Here is a 15,579-nt window from a genome sequence, read left to right on the forward strand (position 1 = left end):
TATGTAGTGCGCTTGAAAATTCAGAAATGTACAGAAAGACATGCTTCTTGAATGCCTACATGACTAAGTTTAAATAACAAAAGTTTAGCTCAGTTTGCTGACAGTGCAAATGATCAGTGAATATTTTGTGGTTGAAATGTGACCAGGAAGTGTCATTACAGGCCTGAGAGAGAGAGAGAGAGAGAGAGAGAGAGAGAGAGAGAGAGAGAGAGAGAGAGAGGGGGGAGGAGGGAGGGAGAGAGAACAGTTCTTGAGTAAAGTTAACAAAATTTAAATGTATATATATATGGTATATATATATATATATATATATATATATATATATATATATATATATATATATATTTAAATGTATATATATATGGTATAATTTATTTAGAAATGAATAAAAAACTAATGTAAGGTTCAGTAAAGATAAGTATCTCATAATCTACTGTGATCTAACATTTGAGTACACTCACACACTGAGATCTGAAATTTACACTCATATAGAGGACAAATTATCAAATCAAACTCACATTAAAAAATTGGCAGTAATAAGAGACGATCACAAAAATACAAGATTGCATAATTACTGCACGCATCTGGAGTGAAAACGCAAGCTTCAAGGCAATATGAGAAATGGTCCTCTTGTAAGACTTCTTTTCTCAGAAAATGAAGTTAACATTCGACTCACTGCACGTCACTGTGGATATATTGCCTGTAAACAGTGATATGACCAGACACATTTCTAAGTTTTAAGTGCAAAATCTTTGAAGAAAGCTATCATTTTCTGATGCAAGGTTAACATTCAATGGGTAAAAAGGCTGGTAGAGGCCAAAAGCTACATTGACAAGACAGCATGAAATCATCTACACTATGGTTGAAAATCAAAGACCACGGCTAGCACCTGATGGCTATAGCTCAAACAGGAGAACAACACTGACCAAATCAGAAAAGAAAGGCATGATATGAAAGATTTGTACTATCAAACAGTAGTCAATGGAATATTTTATTAGACACGTAATGTGCTATGAACATATGCAACTCATTGTTATATGCTTAAAACCAGATTTTTCTCTTTGGTAATTTTAGTATTAATACACAAATCTTACAGAAGGTCCTCTCTACCGATCCTGTTTTTGTAACTTTTCATGCTTAAATTATTGTTTGATACATTTTTCAAAATACGTTGGTTAGGACAACAGAAGAAATATTTATCTTTTCTGATTCCTGTTGCCTGATCGAGTGTTTTTCAATTTTCCTCCATGATTTGACCTGGTTTGCCTTTTTTCAATTGGACTGTCTGGCTCACGGCTTGTTCCTGGCCTTGGGCTGCCTCTAGAGGTCGCTGTGTTGGATTCAGTTAAAACTTTGGATGCCTTTGGGGTTACTCTCCAAGTTCTCGGCCTGGGTATCCTAAACAGGTGAATCATAAACAGAGACAAATTTCACTTTCAATTATTCCGTTAAAGTTGTTGAAAAAACAAGGAAATTGGTAATTAAAACATAAAAAGTATGATCAAATGAATTAATGTTAAGTAGATATCAATGATAAATTACTAATAATTAAATGAATAAAATTCTCCGAAACTTATCCCTCGAATGTGATTTAAAAGAACTGCTGACTTGGCTAATTGGCAAAACCAGTAGTAAAACTGAATTCTTGACAGAAGTAACAATAGGATAAAAAAGCAAAACAATACATAATGCATGTTACCTGGCTATAATAATAATCAACACAAGAATTGTTATTTCACTGTTTCTACAACGACTCATGGTACTGGTAATTTTACAAATCTGATGATGTCATATGTGAGTCTTCTAGCATTTCTCTGGTTTTTTTTCTCTGTATATTTATCATAATCATGCCTTTTCATAATGAAGCAAAGTTCAAAGAAATGTCATCAATATGCTGTAAAATGCTGAAAAATATTCTTCTGAATAGAGGATGATATCAGAACTAATCCATTTTCTGAATTGCCTCCAGAAGATGACTTTGTCTCGTTGGCAACTCTTTTTATCTTCACTGTTATTGATCTTTTTTGCAGGCTCTATAAATTTTTGACAATGATAATTTATGAAACTCACGGATGTTCTGGAGAGAACATGCAGATTAAATCTCTCTTTTGTCCACCTCCTTGGCCACTGTCTTCATCTGATTCAAGCCGAGGAAGGAAACTGGCCGTACCTGGGACTGAGAAGACAGTAAACATCTCTGGTTAAAGAACAATCCTTATTTACTTGTTTTTCAGGAAATTGTATTATTTGTTCTGATGAGAACAGTCAGTATAAGGCTCAAAAACAAAAGAGAGTAAAAAGTGAATTTTATACAGACATAATCAGGCAGCAAACATAAAAAAATTACAAAACAATATCATTTTGTTTCACATCAGAAAGTTTCTAATCTACAATCTACAGTGTGGCATTGAAAGCCTCTGGCAAAATAAGATTATCATAGTTGTAATCATCTGCGACACATAACAGGATTATCAGAATATTTTTTCAGTGCATCAAGTAATATTCCTTGGTCTGATCCCTGAAGGATGTTGAAATACCCCGTATTAAGCTTAGTCTGCATGTAAATGGGTGGCATACATAGCTGTTATTGACAAAATAATCCTGGTCCTGACCTGACTTTGTTTGTGGACACTATCAATTTCAAGGCAGATTGCATATCTGACTTCCATGTTGATGGTCAAATAATGGGTATTTTCATCATGCAGCAGTAATAGACTGAGAAGCTGTACTTGATACTTGGAACAAGACCAGTAAAAAAACTGACAACATTTGCAGTTGATGATCTTTTAAGTGGAAGTCATGAATGCTGTTAGGGTTTGTTCTACTCAAAACTTTTTTGTTTTGTTTCTCGTTCCACATAAAATTAGTGTCTGTCTAGGTAAAGTTGTAATGTCTCAATTGCTGTGAGATTTCCCTAGTTATACTTTGTCATATTTCATGACTGTGTTGGATTATGAGGTTATTACGAAATTACCACAGAGGATGCACTTGGACATTGGCACTGCGTATCGCCCTCCGGTTTGCTGCGGGCGACAAGTGGCACAAATGTCCGAGTGCATCCTTTGCGATGTTTTCGTAATAATCTTATTATAATGCATCTTACATTCATGACTAAGTCATCAAATTGCCAGAGTATTGACCGCTTTTGTGCAATGTCAACAATTTTTCTTCCGATTTATAGCACAAGTGTGGAACGCTGTCTTTCTTGGACGAGCTTCTGCATACATGTAGCCTGTGTACTACACGTACAGGGCGAGAGATATTCTGGCACTCGTCCAATGGGTTCCTTGAAACCGTCCAACATGTGAACACCCAGATGTAGCCACGCGGGAGGCAACTTGAAACGGCAAATGTTGCGGAACAGGCATTCCGTACGGCTTTTTTGGCGCACAAAAAATTATATTATTCTCGAGGTAGATGTATAATAACAGAGATTATTTTAGAATGGCACAGATTGACATGACCAGATCGACTTGACTAGAAAAAGATCGACTTGAAAAAGGTTGAGAACTCACAGTCTCTAGGGTTGGCATCACTGCACAGTCTGATTGGTAGTGAGGTGGGTATTGGAGACGGAGGGACAGTATTGCTGGTGTCGTTGTAGAATGTAATATTAGCAATGGACTTGTCCGGTGTACTGATTGCTCTGTTGGCTTTGCCACTGTTGCTGTTCATTTGTATCGCTGGGGACTGAAAGAGAACAGAAGAAATTTTAAATTTCAAACAGAAAAGAAAGTTGTTTGTCAGCAAGTCGTTGTTAAGAATGTACATTTTTTTCTTGGAGACACTGCAATAGTGAAGATTGTGGACACAGTAACTTAGGATGTTAACTTTGCTGAAAGGGTTTTCCTAGGGGTCTCTACCAATGTACATGTACTTTATACCCTTATCATGGTTACTAGTGATTAATGCAATAACTGTCCATGTCCAGCAACCTTCACTAATGCCCATGCCTGATAAAAAGCTATGTACTCTCAGTTACGCAAGTCTGACCAAAAACTCCTCTTTGATAAAATTATGTAATTTCACAGTGGAGTTGAAATTCTTTACTGCGGAAAAGCTCACTCACTCTGATATCAGGGTGTATGGTCACTCTTTTCACCGGTGTGGTCTTCTCAACTATGGCATCGCTCACAGATTTACTGCGTTGGGCGTCTTGTCCTGGACCAATGTTTCTGCGGGGTGCGGTAGAGGGCGTCTGTCTTGTTGGTTTGGCGGAGGCTGCCAGTGGTGTTCGGGTTGGTTCCAATATTGATCTATGTTGGCTGGTATTATGGATGTCTGACAGAGACCTACTTCGGCGTTTAGTGACCTCCTCAATCACTTTTTTCGCAGAGGCAGCAAGAATTGAAGTTCTATAAAATACAGAAAATACATAGAAAGAACAAAATCGAATTATTTTGATCAACATACCAATACCTTCTTTTTTGGAATCTGGGAAGAAAGCTAAGTCAGGTAAAAAAAACTCTGTTCGAGTTTCTTGGGTGATCAAATTAATTTTCTATAGTTTCTGTATCTCAAATAATGGCACCTATTTACCATACGTGATAGTTGACAGAACGGTAGCTGTAAAATGACGAAGACTACAGGTTTGAAGTATGCCAGGATAGCTCACTGCTTCGGATGACATTTGGAAATCTCAACAACAGTGGAAAAAATACCAAAAATCAACAAAAGCCCTGATGTTCTCTCATTTGTTTTGCTTTACTAATTTTCTGAACTGATCAAAACAAACAAGTCGCGTTAATCTCCCTTTTGTCTTAACCTTAACAGTAACAGAGCGTTGACGGAGTAAATAGGTGTCAAGCAAAACGGATCATATCAATAATATAATTGATCCAAATTGATTGTGTGGTTGGTGGTACCAAGGGCTAGTTATCAGGCTAGATCTGGTGGTCCTGCAGCCTGTTTGGTAGTCCAGCATACAAAACATTTTTGATATACAAGTCCAATGATAGGCTGGTCTGGTGGGCCTGTGGAATAGATCCACTGGTCCAAGGCAAACACACTGGTGGTTCTGCTTTGCTGATCACTGCATGATACTGTGGATGGCGCAAAAGTTACTTTTTTACGGCTATTTTCCTGTTAACTGGTCCAACTTCCAGTACAGCACTACCAGGCAATAGATTTCCACCATAAACACAGGGCTTCTGAAAGGGTTCTAAAATCATGGTATCCGGATTCTGATCTTACCTTCTCATGTTGACAGGGGTGCACAAAGGTGGTATTGGTGCACTGTTTGGTGTGTTGACTTTACTCCGACCATGTGGGGTGCAAACATTGGGAGTTCTTGGAGAAGCCTGTGATGAGATACAGAATGTCAACTTTAGAACTGACAATTTGCACAGCTCAGTATCAGTAGCAATAATATCATAGAGACAGATGATCTGACTTTTGATAATAAGTATGGTAACTTGCTTTGCATTGCAACTGTTTTTTATTGTATAAATACTTCCTTTGTTTTTTCTTCAGGCCTGAACTCTTTGGCTTGAACTATCATAAAGCATTCTATAATTCTTGATTAGAGAACTACCTGGTTTTTTTCACAAGTATCTCTAGATACTAGAAAGTACTGTTTTTAAAGTTATTAAAGCCCCAGTAATGTTAACTTTCGATGATTTTTTCATTATTTTTATTTTATAAATCAATATCAACTTCTAATTCTACTCCCCAAAGAATGTTGAAACACCCACTATTTAGCTTGTCAACTTAGCGTCTATATGTGTAAAATGCATGGTTATTGTTTACATTTGAATTCCAGTGCGGACAAGAAGTCACTTTTCAACAATAACAATGCAGTTTACACACGTAAAGGCTGAGTTGACAAGCTGAAGACTGTGTATATCAACATGCTTTGAGGAGAAGAACAAGGAATTATGGTTCACATTCAAAATATAAAATGGTGAAGCATTACTGGGGCTTTACACTTGGCGCACCAGTTATTGGAACACTAAATTAGGTAATTACCCAGCAACTTGGCTGTGTACTTTGCTATATGACCTGGCGTTTACCTAAACAAGAGTCTGTTTTATGGTCTGAAGACTGATAAGATATCCACCACACCTCAGCAGGCAGCTCCTCCACTGAGTAAACTGATATGCCTGCACTGCAAAAAACATTTTTGACTGGCAGTTGCATGTAGTTGATGGGAGTTTTGAAGGGCCGGAATAAAATGTTGTAAAGTGTAAAACATGATGTCCGCTGTCATTTTGTGTCCTGTTTTTGTATGTATGCATGTTATTACCAGTTTTTTAATCACAATTACATACATCGAAGAAACACTGACTGTCAGAGCAACCATCCAATCATATGATAAATGGACTGTTCCATCAATGTCGGTGGTGGGCTCATGGAAGGTAGTAAATTTGACGAGTTTTGTAACTCTAGATTTACAAGGGATGCTGCCATGTTTCAATTCCGAATAACATACAGAGGCAAAACCTGTCAGGTTCAGGCCCAGGACACAAAATGAGTTCAGTAGATTGTGTTACATCATAATATTTATTCCCCCTTTTCACAATTTTCCCGTGAACTAGATCCAGTTGAAAATGGGTTGTTCCAGTGTGGCATATCAGTTTACTCAGTAGGAGCTGCCTGCTGAGTTTGGTGGATATCTTATCAGTCTTCAGACAATGAAACAGACTCTTGTTTAGGTAAATGCCAGGTCAAATTGCAAAGTGCTCAGCTAAGTTGCTGGGTAATTACCTAATTTGGTGTTCCGATAACTCGTGCCCTCGCAATAAGTCATACAGGCTTGTGCAAACACAGACCCAGTCACATATTTATCTTCATGAAACACCAAAAAAAAACCCCCCCAAAAAAACCAAAAGAGTACAACAGATGGCTGCAACAGTTGACAAACCCCATGCGTCAAGATCGCTGCTTACCATCCTTGATGAAATAATGCTCTGCCTTGGTCTCGGCATTTTCTTCTCCTTTTCTTTCCTTTCTCTCTCCTTCTGTTCTTCTTCAAACTTCCTCAAGTCAAACTCTATCTCGATAGCAAGCTGTCTGTCTGCGGCAAGGATGTCTGGAAACGGTATGAACCAAAAAGCAAATGTGTCACTGTCTTTTGCAGCGCTGTGTGTGTGTGTGTGGGGGGGGGAGGGGGAGCACATCAATCAAATGTAATCTTTGATGGTCGCCAAGATCAGTGTAAGGGTAGATGTTGCTGAGGTTGAAGCAAATTTTTTAACCAACATGCACACCAAGCTATGAATGTCACATTTCGCTTCAACATACACAAGCTTTCCAGTGTGTGCACAGAGACTGGGTTTTAGTTTATCAATAATAAATTCACAGTAATTCAAAGTTATCCTCCCACCATCTTAGGCCAATTTCATATTCTGCGTCTCTGGCCAAAATAGCTGTGTTTGGGGTCTTTTTGAAGTTTTACAAAGGATACCGGACATACTGTCTGAATTGAGGAGTTGCTAAAACTGTCAAGTGTAATTATCGTTTGGGCAGTAATATCAGTAATTTACAAAGTAATCAACTCTGCGAATGTTGAAACATTGTCTGGAAGGCGGTCAGACGTAGTCAAAACAACACCCCCAGATCAGTATAAATGATGCTTGAAAATGATGCGTTCTGGACAGTTAGTGGGATCTGTTGCTTAAATTCTGACAAACTGCAAAACTGAAGGAAAGGAGGAAAGACTGCAATGTTTGTACCAATTCTAAATTATGTTGATCATGATACATGTGAGACCAGCAGAATGACATGACCTTACATTGTAATTGAGAGAGGATACAGGTGACTACTGAGAAAAAAACAACTTGAGGAATAAATGAATTGCTAATGGTAACTCATGTTTGCTGTTTTCATTCGTAGTTTAACTTGTGAACTAAAAATTCCAAAACAAAATCAAAAACAGTATTCCTAGAAAAGTACATCTGCGTCCAATCATTTAAACTACACAACTCTTGGAACTAGAGACAGTAAACATACCAAGAGGGGCTGCTGAATGGATACATGAGGTCAATGACCCTGAAAGTTTACTCACCTTTGACCTCATTCTTGAACTCTTTCATGACTGCAGCCAGATAGAGCATGAGATCTCTCAGTAGGGGTGACCTGTGTTTCTCTAGCTGTGGGAGAAAAGAAACGTCAGTGAAGATTGTCCGGTGCTTTTAGATTTCTGCGATAGAAGTCACAGACTGTCTGTATTCAAGATATTTCTAAGAAACTTGAAGCTTCTGTTCATTCATCTTCAACCAAATCAAAACTTCAATACGAAAATTGAAACTTTGCCTTGGATATGTCTGGTTTTCAATGGATGGTAGCTGTCATCTAGAGAGTAAGAATGGATTTCCCTTTTTGAGCAATACTAACAATTACATTGTATGTGAAAATTACTATTTCACTGCAGCTAACATGGGAAGCTTTCGCATGGGCAAAGAAAACACCTAAAATTTAAACTGAAAATAGGCACATCAGCTGCATTCCTGTTGTAATCTGGGCAACTTTAGAACATTTCACATCGTGCATGATGCTGTTGTCAAGAATATTCATATCCATTGACACTGTGCAGAAAGTTACTGTTGCTGGTGTCTAGGTGCCATCTTTAATGGGAACCTATGTTGGCACAGGGCCAGAAAGAAAACTGTTACCAGACACAGTGACTGTGTGTTAATTTCAGAAAGAATGACATTTTCCGTAAGGATACTTTAAGTCAGTCCCTTTTGAAGTCAGGTATAAAAATCGGGCGTCACCAAGAAAAATTTTAAAGAAACAAATTACCCAATATTTACAGATATTTGAAATTCAAAATGGTCACCATCCCTGTTTTAACTGTATCGGGAAAAATTGAATTTCCAATTTTCACAAAAATAAGCTGGTGAAAAGTTTATTTATTTTGAGAGCTTAAAAAAATTACCCCCCACAAGTGAGAGACCAAAACAGTATTGTTACGTAAAAGTTTTTTGAGTCTTAATATCTGTCCTTAAGGCATATTCTACCGTCAGAGTAGTTATATGTGTTTGACATTCACCTTGTCCATTACCTGATATGCAAAATGTCAATTGCAGTCACTGAAATCTTAAAAGGTAGATTTTTCTGGACATCTACTCTGTACCTAATCAGTGGCCATGATATCAACCCCCAAACCACTGTATATAGTTATCCAGATACACCTACACAACAGAAAGCAATGAAGTTGTACCAAGATGTACTTGGTGGAAGGGGTAGGGGGGTCAGCACTACTCACCATTTGTTTCAATGAGATAATGATTGGTACAATATTCTCAATGACATTCTTCCTGACTACATGGGTGATGAAGGTCGTCTTCACTTTCTTGACTGCAGCCCCAGCAATATCCATCGGTTCATCTTCAATATCATCGCCTGATCTGGCCTTCAGTGACTTCAACTTGATTTCCTTAGTGTGGAAAGACAAAATCTCATTTTAAAATTGACTCTGAAATGAAACCTGCTCAGTTCTGCAATTACTGAGAGACAGTTGCTATGAAAAGGTGTTCTTTATACATGTTGCTACATTTTTTTAATTGTCTGCGATATATTTCGAAACTCAACCTTTCCAGCCCTGATATTTGTACACAGTCTGTTCAGGGCTCGAAAATTTTTTTAAAAATTCACTTGCCACAGGGCAAGTGAATTTTCAATTTCACTTGTCCGGAAGAAAAATTCACTTGCCCTGAATTTCAGATGATTTAAGGAGTAAATATGTATTGTTTTATTCATGTCATTGTAAAGAAACAGTAGCTGTAACTTACTGATAAATTTGTGTCCTTATTCTGTGTATCAAAAATAATATCTTATGTAACGTATACATGCACAGTGTTTCAGCCAGCTTTTGCTAGCATGGGGACACAGTAGCCCATAGTAGGTCTTAATGGGGACCGGACAAATTAAATTTTGGGGGGACATGTAATGTATTTCAATAAAACAACACCGGTACATTGTCATTGTGTGTCATCATGACCTGGTACCTTGTGTTAAATAGGCAAGTCAGGTAGGTGCACGTAGGGTAAGTATATAATAGGCCACCGGTGTTGTGTCAAATTGTCGCCCATGTGAAACTTCAGTATCATTTAGTTTACTGCTACCACGTGGTATGTGCATAAACTGCAGGGTTCCCCAAGTCACCAAAATGATTAGCCAACTCATTAGCCAAATCAAAAATCTTGTGGCCACTTTGAGCAACTTTTAAACAGTTTATGATCTCAAGTGCAGCAACAGCTTTCTCGGCATTCAGGAGTTCCTGATTTTACAAATCAAGATGTTTTGTATGTTCTTCATGATAGTTTTTACATTAAAGAAATACTTTTTCATTTCTAGTGGTAAACTCTTGCCACAAGAAATAATTAGGTGGCAATTCTAAAAATCAGCAATGTGAAGTGTATATTACCACAGATACAGAATACTTCTGCAGCATTGAGTCAGTGTTCACAGTATGACAACTTATCATACATATACACTACAAGTTCCTTATGTGGTTTTGTTAGCCACACACATACAAATTTTCCATGCAGAAGAAAGCATTTGGTAGCATAGCGATAGTGTAGATACAAGTATTGTAATGTTGTTTCATAGTTGTGATCAAGCAGGCTCAAAGCATCTTCAGCATCAGTATTTTTCTTGAGACAAAAAGGGTCAGGTCAAAATCCTTTAAAACAAGACACAATGATATTGTTCAATTCATTTCCAAATGTTTTAAAGAGTAATAATAGTTTTAATGATAATGATAACATTGTAGCCCAGGAACATTTTCATTTGATATTTTGATATCATCAAGAAATGTCTAGTGATGTTCACTACTACATCATTAAACTGGAGGACTCTGCAGAAATATTGATGTGATGATTTGAAATGGATATGCTTACTGCAACTACTGTTGACAATTTCCCTTTGCCATAACTGTTAATAAATTTAATTAAACTGACAGTCAAGCTAAATGCCATTAAATTGGAAAGCACCAAGAAATTACCTTTTATCATAAGATTGTACCTATTAGACCTCCCTAGGTGGTTTCTTTTGAACCATAATTGTGTACTTAAAGGGTTTTCATTCCTGACATCACATAAGATGACCCAGATTTGACCTTTCAGAAAACCTCAAGTTTTTCTCCTTTTCCCTTGTATTCTGACTCTGTTTGTGAAAGTTTCCTTTGAAATAATGGTTTTTACTATCAAACTGAGTAATTGCAGGCCAAATGTTGATTCAAGCAAAGTAGGTAAAACTTTGACTAAAAAGGACGACCGGTACGCGGGACTCACAGAGGCAAAGCCAAGCCTCAGTGTATTCATGGTCGTTACGTCCATGATGTATTGTAGCACGGTCCGTCCATGAGGGACTGAGGGACCCTGATTGCAGTATCGAACAGCAACAATGTTTGCTTCACGTACCAGGGAATTTGTAACTTTGTAGAAAGGAGAGTAAAGTGTTTCAATACATTGTAACTTTGTAGGAAGGAGGGTAAATTGTTTCAACACCTTACAACATTTATTGTAAGCTGTAGTTTTCTGTTGAGGAGACACCATGACATGATTTCATAGAAGAAAAAAACATAAGAGCGTGCAAAGACGTCAATATTTTGCCATTTTGTAGCCAAGCAGAACAGAGCTATTTTATCGGCCGGCCATATCGAAAGCGGTACACTCAAACAACTAGAGAGTGGCAGCGCGTATGTACAGTGGCCTCATTGAAATTCACTTGTCCGTCGGGCTGGGAGAATGTTGTTTTCACTTGCCCGGACTCAAAATTCACTTGTCACGGGCGTCGGGCGGCGAGAATTTTCGACCCCTGCTGTTGGAAGAAAGTTGGTGGACATCTCATTCCTTAAAAGCTTATCATTTTATCTTATGTTAAACAAAGACATCAGTCTGAAGTCTGAGACCACTAATTATTATATGTGCAGCGACTTAGCCATTAAACCAGAAAGACAAAAGTGTTAAGTAGTAATAAACTTGCATGACATTGATAACAAATGTCAATGAGCCAGTGAAGACTGCACCACTGGGTTTACCTTGACAATACGCTGGTCTTTGGGGATACAAAACAATTTATTCACCGACCAAAGCTAATTGTAGATATGCACAGAGATAGTTGACAGATAGACCACCATTTGAAAGTGTTAAGTCTATACACTCAGGTTGCTTATACCAATTATTGATTTGTGTAACTCTGACTTTGTAAGGACTATCTGTGACAGGATCTCTCTCTACCTTCCTTGCACGTTGGCATGACACTATTCACTTGGCTGTACATCATTAGAAAAAAGGCTGACCATCCATACAATATCTAGACATGGCAGAAATTGTAGTCTTTGTCTTGTTCCTGAAGTGTACAGTGCAACACAGCGAGGGCAACCTACCTTGCAAGAAAGTACAGCCAGAGCATCTCTGAGCAGGTCCTGAGAATCTTCATCATACGCCATCACATTGTCTGCAACACCACTCAGGATCTGCACGAGATGGTATGGTAAATACACGTACCTGTCGTGTTATCACAGTATTACAAGTATAACATAGCATAACAAGTATAACAAGTGAGGTGTTTATATATCTAAGGTTTTGGTCAGTGTGATATATTGATAATTTTTTTGCAAAATAAATACACAAATTTATGTATTGTGGAATTTTTGCTTGGTGAATGCTTTATTTGCTGGTTAATTGATGCATACAAACATGTTAACCATTAGGTACTTGGTTCAAAGTCCACTGACATTAACATACAAATATTTTTGCTACAAATACATAATGTGCAAGCGAATGAGAGAGAGAGAGAGAGAGAGAGAGAGAGAGAGAGAGAGAGAGAGAGAGAGAGAGACAGAGAGAGAGATAGGGGTACCATTTCAATTAATCCTCACCTCTTTACACAACTTTGCTGTAAGGTTAAATCTTTGATCATCATTCATGTTTTCTAGCATAAACTTGTACATCTTCATTCTCTTGGCAAAGTTCTGTTTGCCCTTCAAAGAGAACAGCTTCCTCTCTCTGTCAGTCTGAGAAAACTTATTATACACTGTAACAGGCAAAGGAAATGAAGAACAGAACTTGATACAAATAATCCTTAGTGTATATTTAACCTTTTGAATGCCAAAGTCAATCTCTGTCGCCTTGACAGAATATACGCCAGTTAATTTTTTTCAGATTTTTGCCAAAATTTTGATGAAAAATTGTAGCAAATGAAATGTTATGTCCATTTGCTCCAAATTATAAAAAATACAGAAAAATTCATAAGAAATGGTACAATATTGCACTGAAATTTTGGGAGGAAAAATTACAGCACTCAAATGGTTAATACTTTTCACCGTCAAATGTCGGTAATGCTCTATTGGTTTTCTTTTTCATTGCAAAGGTAAACCTCTATCACTAAGTATCAGGTACAATACAGAACGACAGGACTACAGAATCCATTTTCCTGCCAGGTGCATCTGTCACTGTCTGGTCAAGTTAAGTCAACAGTACTTAAGCTTAAGACAAAAAACAAAATATTCCCTTCGATACATTCAAAAATGATGAATTAATGCGAATTCCCTTTTTTTTTCCTTTTTTTGGAATGAAAATGGCCAACTCCGCCTTTTTCGGGGGAATTCCAACATGGCCGCCATAAAGTAAAATGGCTGCCACTGAAAGAAACAAACCTGAGGAACATTTTTGAGAACAATTATTGAACATATCAAGTGATCCATAACATGAATTCACATGCAGATGTTATGTTTCTGCAAGAAACATAAGATACATATCAGTGTTGGCGCTAGGAATTTTTTCATTGTAGCCACAGTCTGTTAGTGTGGCTAAAATGATCAAAATTTTTTTAGCCACAAGCAATTTTTATTATAGCCACACCCAACAAATCAATTTCACATACAAATTGCACAAACCCTATTTTCAATAACGTTTATACGTTATTATCCACATGTTGGGCCAGGGCTGTTGTACATACTTTAAGGATTCCTCAACAGATAAACTGCTGAGCACATTTTCTGCTAATTTTGTAGCAGCAGATAATAAGGACAAGGAGCACAGTAAAACTCCAGGTCCTTTGTGAAAGTTGTCAGTCCTTCAATTAAACAAGTCATCATTGATGACACAGTCCCCACTTGTTAATGGGTGCTTTGATTACAGGTCCTCAGAGAGGATAGAGTCCTCTTCATTAGGTCTGTGATAAAAATACTTTTGAATAAATTCGCTTGATACATGTCTGAGTTGTAGTTCAGGACATGAAAATATTGTAATAAAATGGTCACATGGTGGCCATATTGGATCGAATCACAAAACAAATCAATGTGCATATGTATGACATAGGTCAATGTCCTTGTACCAACTTTGATTAAAATCGGTTGAAATATGCCAGAGTTATGGCTTTGTACATGAAAAAATCATAACAAAATGGCCGCACAGCAGCCATATTGGATCGTATCACAAAACAAATTTACATGCATATGTATGACATTGGATCTCCTTGTACCAACTTTGAATAAATTTGCTTGATACCTGTCTGAGTTATGGTTCTGGACATGAAAAAACGTAATAAAATGGCCACATGGCAGCCATATTGGATTGTATCACAAAACAAGTCAATGTGCATGTGTATGACATAGGTTGAGGTCCTTGTACCAAGTTTGAATAAAATTGGTTGACATATGCCTGAGTTATGGCTCTGTACATGAAAAATCGTAACGAAATGGCCGCACGGCGGCCATATTGGATCGTATCACAAACAAATTGATGTGCATATCTATGACATAGGTTGATGTCCTTGTACCAACTTTGAATAAAATCAGTTGAAACATGCCTAAATTATGGCTCTGTACATGAAAAAATCGTAATAAAATGGCCGCCTGGCAGCCATATTGGATCGTATCACAAAACAAATCGACATGCATCTGTATGACATATGAAGTAATCCTTGTACCAAGTTTGAATGAAATCGCTTCAGGCATCTCTGAGATATCTGCGTGAACGGACGGACGGACGCACGGACGCACGCACGGACGCACGCACGGACATGACCAAACCTATAAGTCCCCCCGGACGGTGTCCGTGGCGACTAAAAATATGTATTAAACAAAAATTGGTCTTAACTCCGTTCAGATCTATATTTCGTGAGTGCTGGTGAATAAATTGACCCCTCTCATTATAGACAGGGACAAACAAACTTCTGTTTATTTTTAACTTTTATTATGGCACAAACAACAAAGAGAGTTCTTGGAACAACTTGCACAACATGTCATGAAAAAAATCATCAAAGTCTAATCATTGGCCATGACTGTTCCTCTCTTTTCTTTTTATATGATTTAAAAACTGCTGTATATACCAATATTTGGTGATCTGGATAAAATTACAGTGATTGCCTGACTATGCAAAGCATTGTCCATAAAGTATCAAAGAAAACAATTGGTATTAAAAAATTGCTAAGGTTTTGAAAATTAATTAAATTGGCAAACTCAGTGAAAAATCAAAAGAGCAGTTCGTCAATACGACAAATCTAGGATCAACTGACTCATCTGCAGTCTCACATTTTATACTTCCATGCACAGACAAAAACCTTGCTGTAATTTGTTCAACCATGGTCTAGACCGTGGTTCGTCTGTCTTTGTTCTCTTCTCGGTGG

General features: G+C 37.5%; 1 protein-coding gene across 2 annotated transcripts in view; it reads right to left on the reverse strand.

Moving 5' to 3' along the window:
* Positions 1 to 344: 344 nt before the first annotated feature.
* The window catches only part of LOC139140160 (condensin-2 complex subunit D3-L-like), a 41,282-nt gene continuing 26,047 nt past the window's right edge, over positions 345 to 15,579 (reverse strand). For both annotated transcript variants that reach the window (XM_070709221.1, XM_070709220.1), the window contains exons 25-34: positions 12,830 to 12,984; positions 12,335 to 12,424; positions 9,209 to 9,379; positions 8,006 to 8,090; positions 6,888 to 7,030; positions 5,194 to 5,300; positions 4,070 to 4,355; positions 3,516 to 3,690; positions 2,071 to 2,176; positions 345 to 1,398 (exon numbers count right to left, since the gene is read on the reverse strand). In XM_070709221.1, the coding sequence (XP_070565322.1) occupies positions 1,197 to 1,398; positions 2,071 to 2,176; positions 3,516 to 3,690; positions 4,070 to 4,355; positions 5,194 to 5,300; positions 6,888 to 7,030; positions 8,006 to 8,090; positions 9,209 to 9,379; positions 12,335 to 12,424; positions 12,830 to 12,984 (1,520 nt within the window). In that variant the 3' untranslated portion in view covers positions 345 to 1,196. The remainder of the gene's footprint in view (positions 1,399 to 2,070; positions 2,177 to 3,515; positions 3,691 to 4,069; positions 4,356 to 5,193; positions 5,301 to 6,887; positions 7,031 to 8,005; positions 8,091 to 9,208; positions 9,380 to 12,334; positions 12,425 to 12,829; positions 12,985 to 15,579) is intronic.

This window comes from Ptychodera flava, chromosome 9 (assembly GCF_041260155.1).
Source record: "Ptychodera flava strain L36383 chromosome 9, AS_Pfla_20210202, whole genome shotgun sequence".
Taxonomy (NCBI): domain Eukaryota; kingdom Metazoa; phylum Hemichordata; class Enteropneusta; family Ptychoderidae; genus Ptychodera; species Ptychodera flava.